General features: G+C 37.0%; 1 protein-coding gene across 22 annotated transcripts in view; it reads right to left on the reverse strand.

Moving 5' to 3' along the window:
• SYNRG (synergin gamma) overlaps window positions 1–19,472 on the reverse strand; it is a 92,286-nt gene that overhangs the window by 63,890 nt on the left and 8,924 nt on the right. For 18 of the 22 annotated variants that reach the window (XM_022552723.3, XM_022552720.2, XM_089901017.1 and 15 more), the window contains exons 3-5: window positions 17,664–17,785; window positions 957–1,087; window positions 174–279 (exon numbers count right to left, since the gene is read on the reverse strand). In XM_022552723.3, coding sequence (XP_022408431.1) covers window positions 174–279; window positions 957–1,087; window positions 17,664–17,785 — 359 coding nt within the window. The remainder of the gene's footprint in view (window positions 1–173; window positions 280–956; window positions 1,088–17,663; window positions 17,786–19,472) is intronic. The other 4 variants (XM_022552722.3, XM_022552717.2, XM_022552731.3 and 1 more) reach the window with 1 other exon arrangement.

Genomic DNA, 19,472 nt, shown 5'->3' on the forward strand with positions numbered 1-19,472 from the left:
CAACAATAAAGTAACTTTACAGAAAAAGAAAAGTCCTTTGCTTTCAGACTTAGACAAAACCAAAACAAATCAACCACAGCCTCAGCTTGCGCTGGTGCCCACGTAACAAAATCCACTAAATGACTGAGAATAGGCACATTCAGGGGGGTAGGCCGTGTGCCGGAATACGTTACCTTGGGTTTCACACTACTCAGAAGTCTGAGCTTTTGCTTCTGCTCTTCAAACTGGCGTCTTTTTCTTTCTTCTTCTAAGAGCTTTTGCTGCTGTTCAAATCGTTTTCTGAAGGAAAAACAATCTAGTAAAGAGCCAGCTTCAGGGATTATCAACTGTTATATTCATATTTCTTCTACAAAGTCATCTTGCATTTCTAGAACTAAAAACTTCACTGATAATTATATCTAATTTTCTGAAGACAATCCTATTTCACCACTATATTAATTTCCAAATATATGAAGTAAGTCTAAAAAGTGATTTACCTAAATTATAGACGTGAATTTATTTCCTGTCTAATTTGCAAGGGGAGGAGACAACATTTTACATTCAAAGTAATTACAAAAAACAGAGAGGGAGGCAGAAGAAATAAAAACACTCTTTGCTCTGCATACAAAAAAGAAACTTCTACTTGAGGAGGCAGTATCATACATGAGAAAGAGTAGTAGTTCTGGGACTCAGGAGGCCCAAACCCGGGTCCAGGTCTTACTGGTAACTGTATAACCCAGCCTTACACTTGCTTATTTCTTTGGACCTCACTTTCCCCAGATGTAAAGTCAGAGGACTCAATTACAGGATCTCTAAGGTCCCTTCTGGCTTTAAACTTTTAAATAATAAGAGTATTTTAAAGAGTTTTAAAGGTACCGTAAAGGCACCGAGCTTCAAATCTGCACTACAGATCACTTGACAATTTTAAAATGGATTGCTATCATGTATCTTTATCCTTGCATCCTGAGATCTCTTACTGCTGCTCCTCGGCAAACTGCTTCTGCATGTCTGGAGTGTACTGTGGGCCTGGAGGACGCATTCCTAGGAATGGTGCTTGTCCCAGGTAAGGCATTCCTCCTGCTGGTATTGGTCCCATTGGTATCCCTGCCTAGAAAAAAACAGACAAAGACTTAAGCTTAAAAAAACACAATTTCTCCTTTTATCCTTTTTCTTTTTCCTTTGGCTGCGCTGCACAGCATGCAGGACCAGTTCCCCAACCAGGGACTGAACCCGTGCCCCCTGCAGTGGAAGCACGGAGTCTTAGCCACTGGACCACCAGGGAAGTCCCCACAATTTCTCCTTTTAATTACTACAAAGAAAAACTGTAACTTCCATAAATTTTCTTATTTTTAATTAATGAACTATATAAAGGCATTTTAATAGAATATTTAATATTATTTATTAACAAACTATATAAATGCATTTTAATATAAGATTCAAAGAACACAGGCTAAAAATGAAAAGCTCCCCTTAATATCTTGCCCCTTCCATTTCCTCCATGTCTTCGAGGGGACCACCACTGCTAGAATAGTCTGAGGGTGTGCGTGTAAAATCTTTCAGTCTGTGTGTGTAAGGCTGTGTATGTGTACAACTCACAAGTTATATCTGATGAGTTTACTGATCCATACTCTTTGAGAAGAGGTATCATATCTTACATGTCTCTGTATTTCCAGCAATAGACAAGCACCTGGCATATGGTAGTTATTCCACAAATGAGATTAAACAAATGAGATTAAACACGATTTTCCAATGATAGGATAATGATTATTTTGATATTCATTATCATAGGCTTGGCTATCCAAACTTTTACAGAAAATATCAATAATTTAAAAAATCCATAGTAAATGACATATCAGTACAACAGTATAAAGTTTACTGAAGTGTCCAGAAGTGAGAATGGTATTACACAACAGCTAACCACAAAATCTAATATGAATAATGATGATGATGAAAATGATGGCAATGGATAATTTTTACTGAGTGAAAATTCCTGTGTTATTCAACCTCCTCCCTGAAAAGTTCTTCAGTTCCCTAACTTGAAACTTGGCTGTCCCTGGAAGCCCTCTCATTTGGAGATTGCTACTTTTCTTCCAACATTTCCTGTAGACAGGCAATATTCCTCCTTGCTTCTCCTTAAACCCTTTTTCTCCTCTTTTCCTTCAAAAACCTGAACACATTTTAATTTCTTGCCATCAGACTTCATCATTTACTACCCAAACTTGTTTATGTCATCTACTGACCCTCAACTCCCTCACTCTTCAACTAAAGGCTTCAGAACCTTGCTAAGGTCCATTCTACTCCTAAACTGCTCTTGGTGATGTCAATAATCATATGGATGACTCATCTAACACTGTGGCCTTTCAGGTCTCCTCATCACAATCATGTCCAACATACCATTCCAGTTTCCCATTCCACGGCCACCTCCCCTGGTCATCCGCCCCAGTAACTGCATCATCTCCAAAATCTTGATTTTAAACATCCCAACACTTGACCACCACCTTCTATCCTTCCAGCTCATGTACTCCAGCAATTCTCTTATTTCATTAATACCTCCCTCCCATCCATTACTCTTACCACTTTCCCACTGTCCATCATCCTCATCATGTCCTCACTTCTCTTCTTGCTCAGCTTAGACTCCAGGATTCAATATTAAATGCCTCTGTAAACATCCTTAGCTCCCTTACCTCTGGCTTCCTTGGTATGGTCTCCTGGGAAACCTCATTCCTGGTTAGTCAACTAATCACCTTCTCTTATCCTTACAACCAAACCATTTAACCTTGCTGGAGAAAAAAACCCTGATGATTCACCTTAAATTCCTGACTACAGATCTCAAATGGATCCCCAATGCAGGAGTCTTATGAGGACTCCTACTGTGTAAGATTTCAACCCTTTGACATTTCTTGAGATTTGCTATGGCCCAGCATATTTCAATTTTAATAAATATCCCATGTTTGCTTAAAACGAAAGTATTTTGCAACTGTTGGGGACAGTGTCCTATTTATCCACTAGTCAAGCTTGTTAAGAAGGTTGTTTAAACCTGTATCTTTACTGATTGTGGATTTGTCTATTTCACCTTGTTTTTCTGTCAGTTTCTGTCTTATACATTTTGAGGCCAGGTTATTAGGTGCATACAAACTGTTAATCTTTCTGGTGAATTTAATCTCTCATCAAAATGAAATATCCTCTTTACCTCCAGGTTTTTGAGGCTTTTTGCCTTAAAGTATATTTTGTTTGATTTTCCTTTAACAGAAATCATGTTACTGTTTCCCTCAAATAAAAAAAGTATTTCTTTTGAACTTATCCAAAATACCTTCTTGTTCTGAACCTTTACTGAGACAGTGGAACATTGTTTTAAGGTCTAGAAGTAATATAATATGTGTAAAGCACCTAGAACACTGTCTAGTACATATAAATAAATAACAGCTACGACAGAAATAATTATCTTTATACATCAGAAATATACTTTATACATTAGAAACAATACTAATGACAGAATAGAACACTTTCAAAAACAGTAATGATTCAATTTTTTTCTGAGACAAAGTAAGATTCCTCAAGCAAATACAGAATTAAGCAACTAGATAAGAAAAAAGAACACAATAGTTATAGGTATCATTTTACTGTGTTCCTGCCATATGTCAGCTATAGAACTAGACATTTACAAACATTATTCTCCATATATGTGTAAGATCATCAGAATTAGGGATATTTCTGATGATGATCAATAAGAAGACCTTAGTAATAACACTTATGAAGCCTGTACTATGTTCCAGGGACTTTTCTAAGTGCTTTACATGTATTAATTAATTTAATCCTTACAACAAATCTGTGCAGTAGGTGCTACTATTATTCTCATTTTACAGATGAGGAAATTGAAGCAGAAAATAGTTAAGTATCTCACTCATTACTGGCAAGTGTCAGAGCCAGGATTAGACCCAGGCAGCTTCCGGTCCCCAAATCCATGTTCTCCATCATTATGCTATGCTCCCTCTCCAGCTACCAACAACCACCATAAAATTCAAACTTAAAAAAAAATTTTTTTTCTGTTTCTATTCATGTGCTCAGACACATACCTGCTCAATAAATACTAGCAGCCTGGAAGGCTTATGAATGGTTTCTAGTACTTTATAACTGGAATTGAAGTAATATTGCTTAATTACTAACACTCCCTATTCTAAATCTTGAGTAGTAATGGCTATGCATACTTATTTTTAATCACACTGTGGTTCTCTTGCTGCTAAAAATTAGTGCCAGAGTCCTAGTATTACATTTCTTTTCTTCCCCCAATCTATAATTTAATCAGTTCCTTATTTTCTCCAGTTTTATTGAGATGTAACTGACATATAACATTGTATGAGTTTAAGGTGTGCAACATGTTGATTTGATACACTTATATACTGCAAAACGATTAACACCATAGCATTAGCTAACACCTCTGCCATGTCACATAATTACCATTTCTTCTCTGTGGTAAGGGATTAAATTTTCTTTTTTAAATTTTGACTCAGTTTACTCAAGGCACACAAAACACAAAAGAAACCACCCAAATCATATAGGCTAAAAGAGAAAATGAGACATTCCACAAAAATAATAAAGAATGAAAGGAGGTGTTATTATGCATATTACCTTTCTATTTACACAATTCTGTTCTTCAAGAAGATTCAAACTTGCTAAATGGCATTTTGTGTTTCTCCTTCTCCTGAAAAGTAACTTTATACATTTCATAGAGTCTAATTTTATACATTCTTTTGAGATCCAGATAAACCAAAAGGTTAAGAGACACTAATCCTTAGCTATACAGTGAGTGAATAACACAGCAAAAGAAGTAACTCAGAAATCTGAGATACATCCAACAAACTACTAAGAAGACTAAAAGATAAAGAAGTTCACCCCAAGTTGAAGGATACTGAAGGCTACTGAAGATTTAAGTAAGTGGAGAGGTACGACAGTAAGACTAAAAGTGTAAAAATGTCGATTTCTTTTTTTAAAATTTTTATTTATTTAATATTTTAAAATTATTTAATATATATTTTAAATTTTTATTTATTTATTTAATATTTAATTATTTAATATTTTTAAAAATTTTGGCTGCCTTGGGCCTTTGTTGCTGCGCGCAGGCTTTTTTCTAGTTGCGGTGAGCGGGGGCTACTCTTTGTTGCGGTTCCCGGGCTTCTCACTGGGTGGCTTCTTTTGTTGCAGAGCACGGGCTCTAGGCGCGTGGGCTTCAGTAGTTGTGGCACTCGGGCTCAGCAGTTGTGGCTCACGGGCTCTAGAGTGCAGGCTCAGTAGTTGTGGCGCATGGGCTTAGTTGCTCCGCAACATGTGGGATCTTACCAGACCAGGGCTCGAACCCGTGTCCCCTGCACTGGCAGGCGGATTCTTAACCACTGTGCCACCAGGGAAGTCCCCAAAATGTCAATTTCAATCAAAATCACGACAGGTTTTATATGGAATTTGACAAGCTTATCTCAAAATTTATACTGAAGGGGATGTGACCATGAATAGCTATAATTCTTTAAAAGAAAAAGGAGGATCCACACTACAAGATATCAAGGCTTACCTTGGGCTAGAACAATTAAGACAGTAAGATGTTTATTGATGTAGAGATAGACAGGTATAGTAATGGGACAAACAGAAGAGCTCAAAAACTAATCCAAAGCCTATAAAGAAATTTGATATTACAGGAGTAATCTTAGAAATCAACAGGTAAAGAATGGGCTGCTGGGCTTTCCTCACACAAGAGAAGCCACCACAGTGAATAAATAAATTAAAAAAAACAACAACAATGGGCTGATGAGAGGAATTCCCTGACAGTCCAGTGGTTAGGACTCCACGCTTCCACTGCAGGGAGCATGGGTTCGATCCCTTGTCGGGGAACTAAGATCCCACATGCTGCACAAAAAAGAACGGGCTATTGATAAATGGTTTGGGGGACAACTGTCTACTCAAATGGAAAATAATAAAATTAGACCCTTCAGCCTCACACTGATACCAAAGAACAATTCCAGGTAGGTTAAGGACCTATATATGAAAAGAAACTTTAAATTTTTTAATAAGAAAATACAGGAGAATATCATTATTACCTCAGGGTAGGATTATGTCTTAGATGAGACACGAAAAGCTCAAACCATAAAAGAAATGATTTATCCATCTGACAACTTCTATAAAACATGACACCATAAACAAAATTAAAAGGCAAGCCAAAGTCTAGAAGGAGATATTGACAGCACAAATAACCACGAAGGTTAGAATCCAGAATATATAATGAACCCTTAGAAATCAATAAAACCAAAACAAAGAGCAAAAAATTGGAAGCAACTTAAATGTCCATCAATAGAAGAATATATATTCATGCAATGGAATACTACTAGCAGCTATATGAACAAACTTGGCATCATTCCACAACTGGGATAAATCTTGGAGAAAAACAATGTTAAATGAAAAAATCAAATGCAAAAGGGAACACACGTAAAATTTTAAAACCTAGAAAATATTATATAACATTCATGAATATTCAAACATATCTTTAAAAAAGTACAAAATACATATGGAAACAATAAAAAGTGAATTCATGATAGTGATAACTATCTCTGGGGAAGTAGAGAAAGAAAATTATACCTGTATTGTTAAAGCCTTTTAAAAAATGTGAAGCAAATATGGCAGGTTAAAATTTGATAAAAGGATGACATGACTGTTTAAGTAGAAAATCGAAAGGAATCTACACAAAAATTCCTAGAACTAATAAGTGAGTTCAGCAAGGTTTCAGGTTACAAGACAAATATACAGAAATCAATTTGTATTTCTATATACTAGCAATGAACACATTAACACAGAAATTAACAATATAATGCCATTTACAATTACTCAAAAGAATGAAATACTTAGATGTAAATCTAACAAAACATTCACAAGACTTGTATGCTGAAAACTATACAATGCTGATGAAGAAACCAAAGAAGACCTAAAAAAATGGAGAGACATATCATGTTCATATATTGAAATAATCTTCATATTAAAGATGTGAATTTCCCCGAAGTTGATATAAAGGTTTAATATAATTCCTACCAAAACTCCAGCAAGAGCTTTTGTAGATCTAGACAACATTATTCTAAAATTTTATGGAAAGGCAAAGGAACTTAGAATAGTTAAAACAATTTTGAAAATAATAACGTGAGAGGAATCAGGCTTCTATATAGCTAATGAGATTGAACCAGTAATGAAAATCTCCCAACAAAGAAAAGCCCTGCCCTGATGGTTCTGCTGGTGAATTATACCAAACATTTAAAGAAGAAATAATAGCAATTCTTCTCAAACTTTTCCAAAACATTGAAGAGGAGAGAGGTTATGCTAAGGCCAGCATAACCCTGGTACCAAAGCCAGACAAAGACACTACAAGAAAAGAAACTACAGATCAATATCCCTTATGAACACTAACGCAAAAATCCTCAACAAAGCACCAGCAATCAGAATTCAGCAGCATAGTAAAAGGACTATAAACCATGACCAATTGGGATTTATTCCTGTAGTGCAAGGCTGGTTCAATATATGAAAAATGATCCATGTAAATACCACATATTCATTTCAATGGACGCAGAAAAAGCATTTGACAAAATACAACCGCATTTCATGACAAAAAACACTCAACAAACTAGGAACAGAAAAAAATTACCTCAACACAATACAGGTTATATATGAAAAGCCCACTGTGAACATCATACTCAAAGGTGAAAGACAGAAAGCTTTTTCTCTAAGATCAGAAATAGGGCAGGGGGGACTTCCCTGGCGGTCCAGTGGTTAAGACTACATGCTTCCACTGCAGGGGGCACGGGTTCAATCACTGGTTGGGGAACTAAGATCCTGCATGCTGCGCGGCATGGCCAAAAAGAAAAAAACGAAATAGGGCAGGGACGCCCACTTTACCACTTCTATTCAAAATAGTAGTGGAAGTTCTAACCAGAGCAATTAGGGAAAAAAAGGAATAAAAGGCATCCAAGTTATAAAGGAAGAAGTAAAATGATCTCTGTTTGCAGATGATATGATCTTATTTGTAGAAAATCATAAAGACTCCACAAAAAAGCTGTTAGAACTAATAAACTAATTCAGCAAGGGGGAGGATACAAAGTCAACACACAAAAATCATGAGCCAACCTCACTATAGGGGTGTGGGAGCCAAAAGAGGTGAAGGAATGTCAGCAGAAACAATTAATCTTCCCACCAAAAAAAAGATGCATAAAATGCTCAAAATTAAATGAAAAATGGACTGTTCTAGAACTTAAGAGAAATATATTGTTCAAATATTAAATGGAAACAAAATAAAGCTTTCAGATTGTATTTCTCCCTAAGCACTAAGAAAGTGAGGTATGTACCACTAGAAAAAGCTTGACATTAAAATAATGTTTTTAAATCATGTGCATTTCTATACACAAAAAATGAACATCCAAAAAGGAAATTACAAAAACAATTCCATTTACAATAGCATCAAAAACAAAACAAAACAAACAAAAACTTAGGAACTAACTTAACCAAGGAGGTGAAAGATTTATCCAATGAAAACTACTAAAAACTGCTGAAAGAAATGAAAGAAGTCATAAATAAATAGAATCACAACGCATGCTTCATGGACTGGAAGACTTAATATTGTTAAAATGTCAATATTACCCAAAGCAAACTACAAAAGCAATCCCTATAAAAATACTGGTGACATTTCTGCATAAATAGAAAAACCCATCCTAAAATCCATACTCAATGGGACTTCCCTGGTGGCGCAGTGGTTAAGAATCCACCTGCCAATGCAGGGGACACGGGTTCAAGCCCTGGTTCGGGAAGATCCCACATGCCGCGGAGCAACAAAGCCCATGCACCACAACTACTGAGCCTGTGCGTCACAACTACTGAGCCCGTGTGCCTAGAGCCCGTGCTCCACAACAAGAGAAGCCACCGCAATAAGAAGCCCATGTACCACGACAAAGAGTAGCCCCTGCTCTCCGCAACTAGAGAAAGCCCACGTGCAGCAATGAAGACCCAATACAGCCAAAAATAAACAAAATGTGGAAAAAATAAATTAAAAACAGAAAGAAAACAGTATACCAAGTCCTCAAAAAAAATTTAAAAAATAAAATAAAATTCATACTCAAGGGACCCTGAAGAGCCAAAACAATCTTGAAAAACAAGAAAAATGGAGGACTCAGGCTTCCTGATTTCCTGCTACAAAACTACAGTAATCAAAACAGTAATGGTAGTTGCATAAAGGCATATAGACCAATGGAAAAGAATAGAAAGCCCTGAAATAAACCCTTGCATATATGGGTCAAAATGATTTCTGACAAAGGTACCAAGACCATTCTATGGGTAAACGACAGTCTTTTCAACAAATGGCGGTTTTCAACAAAATTGGACCCTTACCCAATACCATATACAAAAATTAACTCCAAATGGATCAGACCTAAAACAATAAAACTCTCAGTAGAAAACATAGAACAGAAACTTCATAATACTGGATTTGGCAATGCTTTCTTGAATATGACACCAAAGGCACAGGCAACAAAAGAAAAAATAGACAAGGTGGACCTTCATGAAAATTCAAAAAATCTGTATATTAATAGGCACAATCCAGAGTAAAAAGGTAGCCCACAGAATGGGAGATAATATTTACACATTACATATATGATAAGGGGTTAATATCCAAAATATACAGGAAACTCCTAAAACTCAACAACAAAAATCTCAGTTCAAAAATGGGCAAAGGGGCTTCCCTGGTGGTGCAGTGGTTAAGAATCCACCTGTCAATGCAGGGGACACGGTTTCAAGCCCTAATCCAGGAAGATCCCACATGCCGCAGAGCAACTAAGCCCGTGTGCCACAACTACTGAGCCTGCACTCTAGAGCCCGTGAGCCACAATTACTGAGCCCACGTGCCACAACTACTGAGCCTGCACTCTAGAGCCCGTAAGCCACAACTACTGAAGCTCGCGCGCCTAGAGCCTGTGCTCCACAACAAGAGAAGCAGCCATGATGAGAAGCCCGTGCACCTCAATGAAGAGTAGCCCCCACGCGCCACAACTAGAGAAAGCTTGCGTGCAGCAATGAAGACCCAACGCAGCCAAAAATAAATAAATAAAATAAATTAAAAAAAAAAAAAAGGACAAAGGAACTGAACAGACATTTCTCCAAAGATATACAAATGGCCAATAAGCACATGAAAAGATACTCAACATCAATAATCATTAGGGGAATGCAAATCAAAACTATAATGAGATACCACCTCACAACCATTAGGATGGCTCCTATCAAAAACCAGAAAATAAGTGTTGGCGAGGATGTGGAAAAATTGGAACTCTTTTATATTGTTAGTGGGAATAAAATGGTACAGTTGCTGTGGAAAACAGTATGGAGGTTCCTCAAAAAATTAAAATAGAATTACCATGTGACCCAGCAATTCCATTTCTGAGTATATACCCCAAAGAATTGAGAGCAGAGTCTAAAAGAGCTATTTGTACACCCGTGTTCATAGCAGTATTACTCACAATAGCTAAAACATGGACTCAACCCAAGTGTCCAAAGACCAATGAATGGATAAGCAAAGTGTCATATATACATACAATGGAATGTTAGTCTTAAAAAGGAAGGAAATTCTGCAATATGCTACAACATGGATAAACCTTGAGCACATTATGCTAAGTGAAAATAAAGCAGTCACAAAAAGACAAATACTGTATGATTCTACTTACATGACGTACTTAGAGTAATCAAAATTATAAAGACCTAGGGACTTCCCTGGCAGTTCAGTGGTTAAGACAAAGTGCTTCCAGTGCAGGGGGCGCAGGTTTGATCCCTGGTCAGGGAACTAGGATCCCACATGCCGTGCAGTGTGGCAAAAAAAAAACCCCAAAACCCCAAAAACGTAAAGACCTAAAGTATATAATGGTGGATGCATGGGGCTGAAAGGAGGGAAAAATGGGGAGTTACTGTACAATAGGTGCAGAGTTTCAGATTTACAAGATGAAAAGAGTTATGAGGATGGATGGTGGCAATGGCTGCACAACGTGACTGAATTTAATGCCACTGAGCTGTATATTTAAAAATGGTTAAGGTGGTAAACTTTGTCATGTGTATTTTACTGCAATAAAGTTGGAGAAAACATGGGAGGAATCAATCTTACATAGCTACTGTAATCAAGACTAGTAGACACGTAAGTCAATGGAACAGAACAGAGAACCTAGAAAAACACTCACATAAACATGCCCAACTGATTTTGACAAAAATACAAAAGCACTCTGATGGAGGAAGGACAGCCTTTTCAACAAATGGTACTGGATCAACTGGACATCCATCGGCCAAAAAATAAACCCCAACCAAAGTTTCATACCTTGTACAAAAACTAACTCAGAATGGATCAAGAACTTAAATGTAAAATGTAAAACTTTTAGAAAAAATTAAAAAATATGAGAAAAATCTTCAGGATCTAGGGCAAGGTAAAGAATTCTCAGACTTATAGCAATGCATGTTTTATCAAGTGAAAAACTGATAAATTGGATTTCATCAAAATTAAAATTTTTTTCTCTGAGAAGGACCTTGTTAAGAGGATGAAAAGACAAGTGCTATGGTCTGAATGTTTGTGTCTCCCCCTAACTCATATGCTGAAATTCTAACCCCCAAAGGTGATGGTATTAGTAGGTAGGGCCTTTGGGAAGTGATTAGGTCGTGAGAGACAAAGCCTCATGAATGGGATTAGTGCTCTTAAAAACAGATCCCACAGAGCTCCCTAGTCCCTTCCCCCCTGGGAGGATACAACTAAAAGTCTGTGACCTGGAAGAGGGTCCTCACCCGACTATGCTGGCACTCTGATCTTGGGACTTCCAGCCTCTAGAACTGTGAAAAATAAACTTATGTTGTTTATAAGCTACCCAATCTCTGGTATTTTGTTACAGCAGCCTGAACAGAGACAACAAGCTACAGACTGGGAGAAAATATGTACAACTCAACAGTAAAATAAAAAAATCCAACAAGAAAATGGACAGAAGACAGGAAGGGACATTTCGCTGAAGAGAATGTAACCATGGCAAATAAGCACATGAAAAGATGTCCAGCATCATTAGTGTTAAAGAGAAACCAATATGGAGGCTGCACTTTGAATATACCCCTATACCAAAGGCTCACAGTAACCAAAATGTAACACTGTCCTGAGTTCCCCCAAATGCTGACTCTGACTTTAAACAAAACCTAAGCTTTCTTCATGTCAATGTGACCTTACAGTTTCCTAGCTAATCAGCTACAAACAAGTAAGCTTAGCAATGAAAAGGAAAGTAAGTTTCTAGAAAATAATCACAGTAGAACACAATGTACTCCTTCATGTTTCTAATGAACTGTAACTGCTGAAAGCACTTGCGGGTTTGAGGTCTCCCTGTTGGGGAATACTTTGTTTCTTGCCCAATAAAATACCCATATCAAGTAAAGCTCCTTGAATTTTCTTTTGACATTAGTCATTGGGGAAATGCAAATTAAAATCATGAAATATCACAACACACCTATCAGAATGGCTAAAATAAAAAATAACAACACCAAATGCTAGCAAGGATGCAGAGAAACTGGATCACTCATATATTGCTGGTGAGAATGTAAAAGGGTACAACCACTCTAGAAAATAGTTTCTGTAAAAACTAAACATCCAAATACCATGCCACCCCGCACTCCTGGGCGTTAATCCCAGAGAAATGAAGCCTTATGTTCACATAAAACCCTCTATTTGTCATAGCTAAAAAGTAAAAAACAGCCCAGACGTCCTTCAATGGGTAAATGGTTAGACAGTAGTATACACAATAATGGAATATTACTCAGCAATAAAAATGAAGTACATGCAACAACTTGGATGAATTTCAAGGGAATTATGCAGAGCAAAAAAAAAAAAAGCCAATCTCAAAAGGCTAGTGATTCAATTTAGGTAACATTGTTGAAATCACATAATTATAGAAATGGGAAACATATTAGTGATTGACAAGGGTTGGGGGGTAATGAAGTGGGAGGGAGATGAATTTTGCTGTAAAATGTCAACATGAGGAGATCCCTGAGGTGATGGGAATGTTCTGTATCTTGACTGTATCAATGCCAACATCCCAGCTGTGATATTATACTGTAGTTCTGCAACTTGTTACCACTGGGGGAAACAGTGAAAGGATCTCTTTGTATTATTTCTTATGTACATGTGTACAGACATTTACCTCAAAATTAAAAGTTTTAACAAAAAATGTTTTGATAAAGCTGTGCAACTGGCTCACACATGTTCATCATATAGTCTATTCTTCCCTATATACTTGAAATATTTTGAATAACTTTAAAATTTATTCTAAATCTTGTGAAGTGTGTTCTGAGTTTGGGGGAGTGGAAGGCTATGCAGCAACCAAGACTAATTTTCATCTTTGACTTTTATCTGAAAGTGCACCCTTCAAACATAATGGGTATTCCTCATACATGTCTGTGGTTGGTTAAGGTTATTAAGTTTGAGGGAGAAAAATAAGATCTGAATGAGTTTCTCCTTTAAGAACAGTGAGCAGCTTCCAAGCAGTATAATGCCTGTCAACAAGAATAAAGGTTAAAGAAAAAGATTTTGGCTTCTTTACTTTAGAACCGTTAATCCTAAACTCCTGATACTCAGGGAAATTATTTGGGTGACATCAAATCTGGTAGTTCACTTTCTTATTGTTTTTCTGCATGTTAGAGATCCTTATTGTTTTTGGTTGTTTCAAAGTCTTTAAAAAATTTTTTTAGATAATTAGGCAAGTTATAAAACAATGTTTAATGTGAAAATTAATGATTTTAAAATTGTGGGCATTCCCTGGCGGTCCAGTGGTTAGGACTCTGTGCTTTCATTGCTGAGGGCACGGGTTCAATCTCTGGTTCAATCCCTGGTCAGGGAACTAAGATCCCACAAGCCCCCGCCCCCCTAAAAACTGTATCAGTTGTTAAGATTCAGTGGTAAGTTTACTAAATCTTAATTAGAAACACATGGTATTCTTTGGTAGCTTGTTTCCAATCACTTGCTGCCCTTACTATAAGATGACACATCCTTACGTGGTGTGCATTCCTCCTGGTATACTCTCCTAATGATGTTTTTGAGTCATGCTACTTTGTGAGAAGTGATTGATAAATCCTGCCTCTGAGAGAAAGCTTTAAAAGACATCACAGGGTTTGGCCATCTCCGGGATGTCCTTGGTAAGGGTCTCACAATAAAGAGAACATGCAGCTGAACCAGCTAACTCATAAAGGACACGTATCATAAATGAGAAATCTGTTTCTGTAAGTCACTGAGACTTGGGGATTTTTTTGTTTCTGTAGCATAACCTAGTGAAAGCTGAGTAACTTGGACTTAAAACCTACAAAAGCTCAATTTATTCATCCTATTTTCTTCTTACTGGAGGTGAATAAAGAATGATTTGGGGGGGCGGGGCGGGGCGGGGCGGGGTAAAAAAAAAAAAAAAAAGAATGATTTGGAAGTTTTCCTAAATCTTTACATACAACATAGAAGCTTTATTTGCTTAAATGACTTTGACATGACAATGGTTTAAACTTAAATTCTGATTGCTAACTCCCATTATTTATAATTTATATACATGTGCTATTATATTAATATATACATAAAACATGCAGGAATAGAAAGTTTTAAATAATTAGGTAAAAATGAAATATATGGCATTTAAAATATTAATAGTACAAAATCCTTTTGTTCTGGTTTATTTGTGACTGATTTTTTTCTTTTTCTTTCTTTCTTTTTTTTTCAATAATATAACACTTTGGATTCAGCCAAAGATCTGACTCCTGGATTCAGTTTAGTTAGTTTAAATGGGTATCATGGCTGAAGAAGACAATTTACCAATGTGGATAAAGCCCATTCCTTAGGCTGTACTTATTAATTAAATCATGATACTATCAATTTCACTCACCAATTCTAAAACCAAAACAAAAGCAAAAGAAAACAACCTTATTTGCTTTAATTTACACTATCTATGATCACGACCAGCTACGCAGGGACACAAGCTCAGCATGCTAGCAGGAAAATTCTCTTCAGTTCCCCTGCAACTCTCATTCAGATTCCCATTTATATCTCGTTTTAAGTGTTATTAATTTTTACCTAAATTCTCCCTTTTTTAAAATATAAAATTTACAGAAAATTTGGAAGAACAGTATAATATATATTTTTTTGTTTTATTTTTAAATTTTTTGGCTGTGCCTAGGGGCTTGCAGGATCTTAGTTCCCTGACCAGGGATTGAACCCGCACCCTCGGCAGTGAAAACACGGACTCTTAACCACTGGACCATCAGGGAATCCCTGGAAGAACAGTATAATATTAACATTTTGCCCTATTTGTTCTGGGTTTTTTTTTTTAATATTTGTTTGTTTTAATATTTATTTATTTGGCTGCATCAGGTCTTAGTCGCAGCACGCGGGATCTTTAGTTGTGGGATGTGGGATCTAGTTCCCGGACCAGCGATTGAACTCAGGCCCCCTGCATAGGGAGCATGGAGTCTTATCCACTGGACCACCAGGGAAGTCCCTGCTCTCTGTTTCTACACATACATACACTCTTTTTTTCTTTTGCTGAACCATTTGTGGGTAAACTGTAGACATAATTTACTTTTTGTTTTTTAAACAAAGAGAAAGTAAACATGAGGTTTATAAACTCCAGTAAGTAACAGTACCTAGCTAGAATTTTATAATATTGTTTTGATTCATCATATTTATTTTTTGGTTACCCTGTTTATAACAAATGAGGTTTTCTATTTACTTAACAAGAAAAGATTCCTTTAAGAATCTGCTGCAAACCTAACCAATTAAAACTATTAATTAAATAATACATGGCAAAAATCATGAAGGTGATACTCAAATGACTAAAGGCTGGGAAACACTGGTAATTAAGAACTCAGGCTCCAAAATGTAAGATAGCTTTGCTTTCAGTCTCTGTTCTGAAACAAGCTGTATGACACTGAAGAGGGCACTGAATCTCTCTGACTGCAGTTTCCTTATCTATAAAATGGGAATAAAAATATTACCTATAGAGTTGTTATGAGGACTGAATGATATAATGCACACAATGAATACAGCACAGGTAAACAACAAATGGTGGTCATTATTATTATTACTGCTTATTACCATTATTCAAGAAAGAATGTTTTAGACAGAAATGGGGGTTGTGAGCCAATGAAAGCACGGAAACATAGACAAATATTAAAAACAGAACATGAAATAGTGTCATGCCACTGGAAAGATCATTCCTGATATTAATAATATAAGAAATAAAAAATTCTTGCCACTTCCTGCTCACTGTGTGCCAGGTACAATTCCAAGTGCTTTATATAATTCCTTTTTCAATTCTTTCTATAACCGTACAGGCAAGTTATTATTAAATCCGCGTTTTACAGGTAAGTGGCAAAGCTGGGCTTTGAACTTAGGTCTGTCTGACACCCATGTTTTTTTTCTTTAATCCCCCCACCCCGCAACCCCACCACCTTCTGTGGCTGTTCCTCTTCAATCTCCTCCGTTTGCAACTCACTCCCTTAGATTTAAACACTGAAATTCTGAAGGCTCTATCCTGGACTATTTTCTCCATCTATAGGGTTCTTGGATGTTCTAGTTCACCCCTATGGCATCAATTACCTTCTATGTGTGCATGATTCCCAAATCTATAATTTTCAACCGAGAGTGAAAAATCTTGAGTGCCAGGTCAACTGATTGTCTCTGGACAGCCCCACTTGAATATTTCATGGGTCCTTAAAAATCAACAATTATGTCCCAGCAAACAATCTCTCCTGGTGTTTCTTTTATTAATAAATGACCAGTCAGTGGCTCATGCAGAAAACGGGGAATCAATGTGATACCACCTTCTCCTTATTTTCAGCATCCAATCCTTCATCAAGTTCTCTTCATTTTATTTCCTAAGAAGTTCTCAAAAACATCCATCTCTGCACCCACCTGCTACCACCCTAAGTTAAGCCAACATCTCACCTGCTCTCACTACATCAGCCTCTTAATGATCCTCCTTACATCCACTTTCGCTCTCCCCTCTCCTTCTAATCACTCTCCAATCAGCAGTCAGAATGATCTTTTTGAAACACAATTCTGATTGCGTCATTCCACGCTTTATACCAATCAATGGCTCTCTGATGCTCTCAAGAGAGAATTCAATGTATAAATAGTCAAGTACAGACCTACTGAAGACACAGGTTCAAATCGTGGCTATGCTCTGTGAGCATCCTCACAACACTTCAGTTTCCTCATCAGAAAAATGGAGATATCACCTCTTTAAAAAATTGTTATGGGGATTAGATGAGACAATTCAATATAAAGCAGTATCTAAGCCTTGCAAACGACAATACTGCTCCTTTCATGAGAACAGTAGAGTTCTTCTAACAATGTGATTTCATGGCATCAGGTTCCTAAACTTTCCAAGATGCCATTCTATAATTCTTCTAAGTCAGTAGTCAAATATAGAGGTCACCAGATTTTTCTTAAATGATTTATCTTCTTTTTTTCACTCTTACAAACATATATTCATTTTATTTTGAAGGAAGCCACCTAAGATGCAGACTACACTTATTTCTAAATATAACATTAAGCTCCTAGTATGTAGCTCTTAGAACATAGACAGTTAACAACAAACAATAACTTTGCAAACATTGGCTAAAGAGGCAAGTACCTGTATAGCAATAGGTCCCTGGGACATTTGAGAGCTGTAATTCATTCCTATCATGCCTTGCACATTAGGCTGCATGACGGAGACCATAGGAAATCCTTGTTGCTGCATCGGCATCAGACCTGCTGAAAAACATAAAGATATCACTAAGGTCAATGTGTTTTACAGTTTATTTTCTTAAAACCATAAGCACCTAAAGGACTTGTTACTTGGGAGATGGCACAGTATAGAGGAAAAGGCACAGGCTCTGGAGTGAGACAGACTTGAGTATGAATTCCAATTCCATCATTTACTTAGCTATGTGATCTTGGGCAAGTTACAAAACTTCATCTGTAAAATGAAGATAATAATACCTATTCCACAGAATTTTTGTGCATACTTTAAAAATACACAATATGGCCTAACTGGCCTTCAAGATGGCCCCCAGCAATCTCTGCCTCTTGGTATTCATATCCTTGTCCTTCCCTCCCATACTGAATAGGGCGGACCAGAATAACCAATAGGATATTGTGGAAATGACGGTGTGTAACTTCCAAGGCTGGTTCTTCTTCCTTTCCCTTTCTTTTTTCTTTTCTCACTCCCTGACTCCCTCTCTTTATCATATTTATTTATTTATTTGGCTGCGCCGCACCAGGTCTCAGTTGCAGCATGCAGGTGTGGGATCTTCGTTGCAGCGTGCGGGCTCTTAAGTTACGGCATGTGGGATCTAGTTCCCCAACCAGGGATTGAACCCAGGCCCCCTGCATTGGGAGCGCAGTCTTAACCACTGGACCACCAGGGAAGTCCCCCAAGGTTCCTAATAACCACTGCAGCTTCCTTCTTGCTCTCCTGGATCACCTGTTGGGGAAACCCACTGCCACATCATGAGAATACTCAAGCAGTCCTAGGGGGAATGGAGAATCCATGTGGCAAGGAACTGAAATCTCTTGCCAAAAGGCAGCATGAATTTGCCATCTATGTGAGTGAGCCATCTGGGAAACAGATCTACCAAACTCATCAAAGCTTCCCATGACTACAGTCCTAGTTGACACCTTTAATGCAATCTCCTTGGCCCTAAGCCAAAATCACCTAGTGAGGCCACTCCCAGATACCTAACCCACACAAAGTGTAAAACAGTAAAATGTTTATTTTCTTTAAGTTTTGGGGTAATTTTTTATACAGCAGCAGATTACTAGTAGTTAAGAGTTAATACTAATTAAGTTACTTTTAATACAAAAGTAGTTAAGAGCATGAACTCTGGAAGCCAACTAAAAATGTCACTTACTAGGTTTGGGACCTTAAGCAACTTGATTAACTTCTTTCTGTGCCTCGGTTTCACATCTGTGAAACTGTTTAATACCTAATATGCTCAAAGAAATGATATTCCTCTTCTCTTTCCTTACACGAATAATTAATATAACACCACAAACCAGCTATCAGCATGCAAAGTATATAATGCAATGGCAGGAAAACCATCATGAAAGTATGTTTTATAGTATAGTACCTCCCAAACTTTTCCAATGAAGTATTCCCAAGAGTACAGGAGAATAAAGATTACGTCCCTTCAGGGATTTAATAAATATGAAATGCCTACCACATTTTAGGCACAGTTCTAGATACCTGGTATGCAACAGTGAATAAAACAAAATCCCTACATAGCCTGAACACAAATTTCATCCTAATTTTGCACTGTACAACATATTACATCCATGCTGGTTCTAGTATAAGGAACTTTTTAAAATCAAATTTTGATTAAAAAAATTAAAGGTCTGGTAAAGTATACCATATTTATCTTGTGGATTCTGTGTACCTTCAAAGTTATTCATACAGAGT

The sequence above is a fragment of the Delphinapterus leucas genome, chromosome 19, assembly GCF_059928025.1.
Source record: "Delphinapterus leucas isolate spDelLeu-1000000601 "Yukka" chromosome 19, BTC_Dleu_Yukka2, whole genome shotgun sequence".
Taxonomy (NCBI): domain Eukaryota; kingdom Metazoa; phylum Chordata; class Mammalia; order Artiodactyla; family Monodontidae; genus Delphinapterus; species Delphinapterus leucas.